Source organism: Frankliniella occidentalis, unplaced genomic scaffold (genome assembly GCF_000697945.3).
Source record: "Frankliniella occidentalis isolate FOCC.00 unplaced genomic scaffold, Focc_3.1 Scaffold2, whole genome shotgun sequence".
Classification (NCBI taxonomy): Eukaryota; Metazoa; Arthropoda; class Insecta; order Thysanoptera; family Thripidae; genus Frankliniella; species Frankliniella occidentalis.
The window spans coordinates 2,798,411-2,804,899 of NW_026267132.1; the positions used below are offsets into that span (position 1 = coordinate 2,798,411).

The 6,489-nt window shown below is 54.3% G+C and overlaps 1 protein-coding gene and 7 non-coding genes across 8 annotated transcripts; 4 read left to right on the forward strand and 4 right to left on the reverse strand.

Annotated features, from left to right (window-relative positions):
• Positions 1-543: 543 nt before the first annotated feature.
• On the reverse strand, positions 544-615 carry Trnah-gug (transfer RNA histidin (anticodon GUG)). Its single transcript has one exon. It is a non-coding gene; the product is annotated as a tRNA-His (tRNA).
• A 588-nt stretch (positions 616-1,203) lies between these two features.
• Positions 1,204-1,276, forward strand: Trnav-uac (transfer RNA valine (anticodon UAC)). Its single transcript has one exon. It is a non-coding gene; the product is annotated as a tRNA-Val (tRNA).
• Positions 1,277-1,866: 590 nt separating this feature from the next.
• Trnam-cau (transfer RNA methionine (anticodon CAU)) lies at positions 1,867-1,938 on the reverse strand. The gene has a single exon. It is a non-coding gene; the product is annotated as a tRNA-Met (tRNA).
• Positions 1,939-2,027: 89 nt separating this feature from the next.
• On the reverse strand, positions 2,028-2,100 carry Trnak-cuu (transfer RNA lysine (anticodon CUU)). Its single transcript has one exon. It is a non-coding gene; the product is annotated as a tRNA-Lys (tRNA).
• A 1,265-nt stretch (positions 2,101-3,365) lies between these two features.
• Positions 3,366-3,437, forward strand: Trnag-ucc (transfer RNA glycine (anticodon UCC)). Its single transcript has one exon. It is a non-coding gene; the product is annotated as a tRNA-Gly (tRNA).
• A 465-nt stretch (positions 3,438-3,902) lies between these two features.
• LOC127748833 (colorectal mutant cancer protein-like) lies at positions 3,903-6,483 on the forward strand. Its single transcript, XM_052263942.1, has 7 exons — positions 3,903-3,917; positions 4,859-4,918; positions 5,106-5,219; positions 5,332-5,572; positions 5,670-5,800; positions 5,885-6,073; positions 6,200-6,483. The coding sequence occupies exons 1-7, from the start codon at positions 3,903-3,905 to the stop codon at positions 6,479-6,481; spliced, it is 1,032 nt and encodes a 343-aa protein (XP_052119902.1). The 3' UTR covers positions 6,482-6,483.
• On the reverse strand, positions 4,398-4,469 carry Trnam-cau (transfer RNA methionine (anticodon CAU)). Its single transcript has one exon. It is a non-coding gene; the product is annotated as a tRNA-Met (tRNA).
• On the forward strand, positions 4,874-4,946 carry Trnan-guu (transfer RNA asparagine (anticodon GUU)). The gene has a single exon. It is a non-coding gene; the product is annotated as a tRNA-Asn (tRNA).
• Positions 6,484-6,489: the final 6 nt, after the last annotated feature.

Genomic DNA, 6,489 nt, shown 5'->3' on the forward strand with positions numbered 1-6,489 from the left:
CGAAGGAAGACGCTATGGGACGTGGCCAGAGAAAGAGGAAAGAGAAATGGAAGAAGGGGGAGAGGAGAGGAACCCATTCCCCGGCGCGTTGTGTGTGCCCTTCGCGCCGTCTGCCCGTGACAGCTCGGAGCCAGTAGTCTGATCGACCACGCAGCCCGACCCGATGGAGGCCAATGCGGCGGAAACGTGCCACCCAATTTATTGCACCGCCGCGGACATGGGTATTTAGGACCGTGCTGTGCTGTTGGTGGGCGCCACAGACTGCAAACGCGTTCGACGACCTGCTGGTCTGGTCTGTGGTGCTTTGTGGTCTATGGCCCGCCCACCGCGACTACCCGCACCCGCGCCGCGACCCATACCATTTTCCCCAACTCGCACTGTATTGACTTTCGCACATTTCATATGTGGTGAACAAAAACGGAAACCTTTACAAAAGCAAATCGGCGTCTCTAGTGCACCGAGTGTTCCACCGGTTCCACGACCTACAACGACGCTACGCAGAGTAGTAAAGAAATATAAATAAATAAAAATTGACCCGCTGATTGCCGTGACCAGGATTCGAACCTGGGTTATTGCGGCCACAACGCAAGGTACTAACCACTATACGATCACGGCTGTCGGGTCGCTGGCAGCGCGAGCGTTTCGATAGTCCTCAAAGCGAGAGCGGCGCGCTGCAGAGCGAAACCGGCCGGCCGGGGGCGAGCGAGGGAACGAATGAAAAGGAGGGGGAAGGGGAGGAGGAGGACTTGGGGGGAACGGACCGCTATACCTGCCGCTCAGAGTGCAGCTCCAGCTCTGGAAAGAACCGTTCCCTCTAAAACCAATCAACTCGGAGAGAGGAGCAGGGCGGGGACTTCCTCAGGGAGCTCACCGAGCTGACAAACTTTGCTGGAACTCTACCGTCTCTTCGCTTGATGAGCTGCTCACGTTGACGGCCAGCAAAACCTGCCCATCATCACATCACCGATTTATTCGACCATTTTGTCATTACTGTACTTTTATCCCGTCGCGTAAAAGTGTCCCATCATATCCTCGCGGCCCCCGTCCTGCGCGCGAGCGCGACCCGAGGCCCGACGGCGCGGCTCCTTGACCCCCTCCCTTCCCCCTCCCTCGCGCGCCCCCCACTCCCCCCACTCCTCGCCGAGCGCGGCGCGCCTCATTCGTTTCCGTCTGGTCGACGCCCGGGGCCCCCACCACCACCGCGGTCCCGTGGTGTAGTGGTTATCACATCTGCTTTACACGCAGATGGTCGCCGGTTCGAACCCGGCCGGGATCAATTCTTTTACCCTTGTTTGGTAAATTCTCCAGTTCTCATTGATTTTCTTCCCTAAAAGAAATAAGAGCACTGGTGCAAAGTTGTGTTATAGCCATGCTGGGTCGGCGGCTTCCACTCTATTTTCTCTTGGGGAGGAGGCTTCCCGCTTCCCCAATGTGCGTTCCCACACGCGGTACTCAAGAGAGAAAGAAAGAGCGAAATCAAGAGTTAGTGGGCCAACCTGGTCTAGGGTGGTCCATAGACCACCCTTTATTTTGCTTACAGTGCACCGCATGCAGTCGGCTGGGCGGGTTGCATACTCACACGGGGCCATAAGGCGCCGTGGTGAGCGACAGTAGGCAAGCCCGCCCGCACGCCTGCGTGCGGTACAGTATAAGCAAAAAAAAGAAGGGGACTATGGACCACCCTGAATGTTTCTTTGGGTCTGAGTATTTTAAATGACTGTAGGTTTATTGATTTCTTGTCCAGGCAAGTATGATTTCACTACCGCGACGTGCCTAATTTTTAACTTACCGATGAGTTTAAAACAACTGTTTGCTTGATTTGTTCTGTTTGCTCGGCTTTCAAATTGAGTTTTAAAAAAATGTTACTAGCAGAGCAAGGTTTCGATCCTCGGACCTCTGGGTTATGGGCCCAGCACGCTTCCACTGCGCCACTCTGCTGCTTGCATGCTCCGTCATTCTCGTCAAGTCAGCAATCGGAAACGCGGTTGCGTCAGACCGCGAAAAGGGTGAAACCGCCAAAAGGGAAACGCCCAACGTGGGGCTCGAACCCACGACCCTGGGATTAAGAGTCCCATGCTCTACCGACTGAGCTAGCCGGGCGGTGATAAGGGTGGCCTCGAGGCAGAGTGGTCTGCTGCTCCTCGACGCGGATCGCTCCGCTCGCTCTCCCGCCACTTTCTTCTTCTCCTCCCCCCCCTCCCCTCCCTCCTCATTCTTGCTCCTTGTCCTTGGCGCGATCGGAAGAGCCTACTCACCTGGCCTTGTCCCCCTCCCCTCCTCTCTCCCTCCGACCATCCCCAACTCCCGCTCTGCGTGCGTTACGTGAGGCATTAGGGGGTGCCCGATTCTGATTTGTTGTTGGAAGCCACGCAACGCCTCGCGGGGCGCGAGTAAAGGGCAGAGTTTTCCCTCTGCTTCCCGCACACACATTGCGAGAAGACTCCTCTTTTCTTTTTCATTCCTATCCTACAACTCTCTGCTGCTGAGCTGCCACGCGGTCTCACCGCCAGGCGCTTCGATGGCTCCACCCTTCTTTTTTTCAGGTTCGGTTATTTTTGGGGGTCTCTGCTCTGGCCTCTGGCCTCGCCCGGGAGAGTCCCTTACAACCCTAGATGTGCCCCTCGGATCTCTCTATGACTTCTCTGTCACGACTTTTCGGCGCGCGTCGTGGAGGCCTTGCCGAGGGACTCGCTCACTAACCACGTGGCCGGCCGCCTCCTTGTCCGCCGTGGTCGCCGTCGTGATGCTCGCGGGACTTTCGTGCGCCGTTATGCCCGCGCCGGTGTTGTTGGCTTCGACGTGTGTCGATTTTATTGCGGGCCACCACTGCTGCTGACCGCGAGTGCGAAGGCCACGTGGAGGCCATGCTCGCCCCCTCACAATCATCATCCCCCTGACCCCTGACCCGCCGGACAGTGCTGCTGCTGCACGCGGGGCTGCCCCCTCGTGCTCGCGAGGGGGAAAGGCCAAAGGTCAAGCCCCTCCCCTCTGGCCGCATCTGGCCGTGCGTCAGTTCTCTTATTGCCCCGCGCGCTCGCCATATCGTCTCTTCTATCTTTCCCCGACAGCTTATTTTCTATGTATTCCGTATCCCCCACCTCCCCCCCTCTCTCTCCTTTTCCGACACATACACGCACACACGCACACTTCTCCATTCTAATTCTACTCCATTCGCCGATGTCATTCTCTTTATCAGCATTCCCTCTCTGTACGGGATAGCTGCTCAAAGCGAAATGGGAGACTGCCTCCTTATGTTCCCTTGGCCTGCCCCTACCCCCCTCCCTTTTTCTCCACAACGCGCTTCTCGGTCAGCACCCTCTGAGGGACTGGTGTTCACGAGTCGGCGTGATCTCAGCGTTCAGAAGGCGACAGTGGTGTAGTGGTTAGCATAGTTGCCTTCCAAGCAGTTGATCCGGGTTCGATTCCCGGCTGTCGCACTTTTTAAAATGTTTTCTCGACTTTACAGCCCATGCTTATTTAATTTGCCTTTGAAATTCATAAGCCAGATCTCCGGTATGTTTATTTTCATATATCCTAGGGCACGTTTCAAGATAACGCTACATACAGGGTAGTCCACAGAAACCCTTTCTTTATTCTGCTTATACTGCAACTGCACCGCATGCACACTGTATGTAAATGGGTTGGCGTCTTATGACGCCAAAATATTGGCGTCCTCTAAGGAACGCCATATTTTGGCGTCATAAAACGCCAATTATTGGCATCCAGTAAAAGAACGCCAAAATTTGGCGTCACAAGACACCAGAATTTGGCGTCACAAGACGCCAGAATTTGGCGTCGTAAGACGCCAATATTTTGGTGTCAAAAGACGCCAACCCATTTTCAGTGCAGGCATGCGGGCGTGCTTGCCTACCGTCGTTCACCACGGCGCCTTATGGGGCCTTATGGCATGGCTCCGTGTAAGTATGCAACCCTCCCGCACGCCTGCTTGCGGCTCAGTATAAGCAAAATGAAGGAAGGGGTCAGTGGACCACCCTGTATGCCAGGACCAGGGCTGATTAACCCCGCGCCTCGCCCCGCGCACATTAGTAGTTATGCTGTACCGCATGCACGAGTGCGGGCGTGCTTGCCTATCGTCCCTGTCCACGCCACGGCGCCTTGCGAGCTGAGCGAGTAGGCAAGCCCGCCCGCACTCGTGCGTGCGGTACAGTATAAACTACAGACGTACGCGGGGTTAATCAGCCACCTGGTACGTGTCGTTTCGTAAACTGCCTTGAGTGCATCTTGGAAAAATCAGGGCTCTGTCCTGAGTCGGAACGGGGCTTCTCCCCCCCCCCCCGTGCACTTCACCAGGAGAACTGAGATCTTCCCTACCCCGTGAAAATGAATTGTTCGTTAGGATTTTACATGTTTAAAAATGACCGAGGCAAAAAGATTACTAGCAGAGCAAGGTTTCGATCCTCGGACCTCTGGGTTATGGGCCCAGCACGCTTCCACTGCGCCACTCTGCTGTGGTGGCGGTGGAGCTCCAGAGAGCGCATTGGAGGTCGAGGCTCGCTTGTTGGTGCCGCTCGGTGCGGAGGAGGGGGATGTTTGTGGAGGGGGCCGGCCTAGTGCGCATGCTCGTGGCTCGGCTTGCTCGGCTCGGTCGCGACTCGCGACTGCCGAGCGGTAGCTTGCTCGGGTCGCTCGGGTGCAGGCCTCGCCTCGCCGGTCCAAGTCAAATCCTCGTGTTCTTGGCCCCCATATATTTTCTTCCTATATCGTTGTGAGAAATTCCCTTTATCGCATATTGCAATAAAATGACGTTGGCTGGTGACATCCTCACTCCGTGTGGCAGACAGATAAGCCCCGCGCTCTCGGCGAGCCAGGGCGTTGATATGTGGGCGCTCTCGGTGAGCCGGGCATCCCATCGGCCTCCGTGGCGCAATGGTTAGCGCGTTCGGCTGTTAACCGAAAGGTTGGTGGTTCGACCCCACCCGGGGGCGTGTTTCTTTTCCCTCTCCTTCATGGGGTATATTGGACATGTTGTCCGCAGTTTACGGTGCATCGCCGCATCGGAGCAGTGATATCAACGCGAACTTTTTGCATGCATGTGCATCATAACAGTAATTCGAATAACACTCTTCGTTTCTTCCATGTTGCAGCTGCACCTGGCGGCGCTGACTTCCCTGAAGGGCGACATTCTGGACCTCACCGAGAGGCTGCTCGCCGCGTCCGAGGAGCGAGACTTGTTGGAGGCCGCCCTCTCAAAAACGGAGGTAGGGAAGGGCGCCGCCTGGGTGGGTAGGCCCACCGCAAACCACGGCCGCACAGGTGGGCGCAGAGGTTGCCTACCCCGACTCTAACGGGCGGCCTCGGCATGGCTTACAGGTGGAGCGGCTGCGCCTGGAAGGGGATGCGGAGTCCCAGGCCCAAAGGATCACCGAGCTGCACAGCGTGATTGCCGAGCTGAGCCGCAAGCTGGACCGACAGCGCAGCGCTGTCATTGCGGAGGCCCTGGACGAGGAGACCGAATGCGACGAGGACCACGACGGGGAGGATCAGGCGGGACGGGGTGGCCAGGACCATGAATCTGGTGCCAGCGTCCACGAGGATGTCGAACTCTCCTCAGGTAACAATTTGGTTTTTCAAAAGGAATGGCTGACTGCAACCTTTATTTTTCTCAGAATAATACATGTTATGCGCTACGATTTTCTTTATATTTTCAGATTTTGATGATGGCGCTCTTCAAAGGGGTGTTGTTAATGCTGATGAATCAGACGCCCAGGATGTGGAACAAACAATTGATGATGTTGTTTCAAACAACAGCTCGGACAGTGATTTAGACCATCCCCTACCAGTAAGTCATCAGTTCATTGATACATCTCAGTAAAATTATTACAATTTTTCAAATTGTTGAATATCTTTTTACTTTATTTTCCAGGTCAAAAGAAGCACTCTTAATAGGGGGGGCTCGCTTTCCTACCATAGTCTGGAAATTGCTGCTTTACGTGATGAACTTGTTCAAGCTAGAGCAGAAAACGCAACACTAACAGATCAACTAGCGCGCCAGAATACTGAACTTTCTCGTTCACAAGCTCTACGCCATGACAGAGACCGCCTCAAGCGGAAAGTATGTATGGACATTAATAAAATTTCATGTCTGTCAGTCTATATTTTCATATCTTTATGAGAAAAATTGTGCTTTTAAAAAGTACTTAATAATGTGATTACAAAAATGAAACACCATTTGTTTTAGTTAAGGGATTTGGAAATTCGTCTAAGTGCTGGCGAGAGTGCTGATAGTCCTCTGCCTAATCCTGCACCATCTGCTATGGCTCCATGCTCCACAAGTATTCCTGGCTCTCCAAGTCATGGAGCTGCTCTCCCAGGTGTTCCAAGAGAGACTGACATTCCGGTCATGAAAGTTGCAGAGCGAGTTCGATTAAAACGTATGGATCAACTGATTACTGGTTCAGAGATAGCATCCGTCGGAGTAAGTTCAAATTATTTTGAAAAAAAATTGTTCACTGATCTTTAACAAAGATA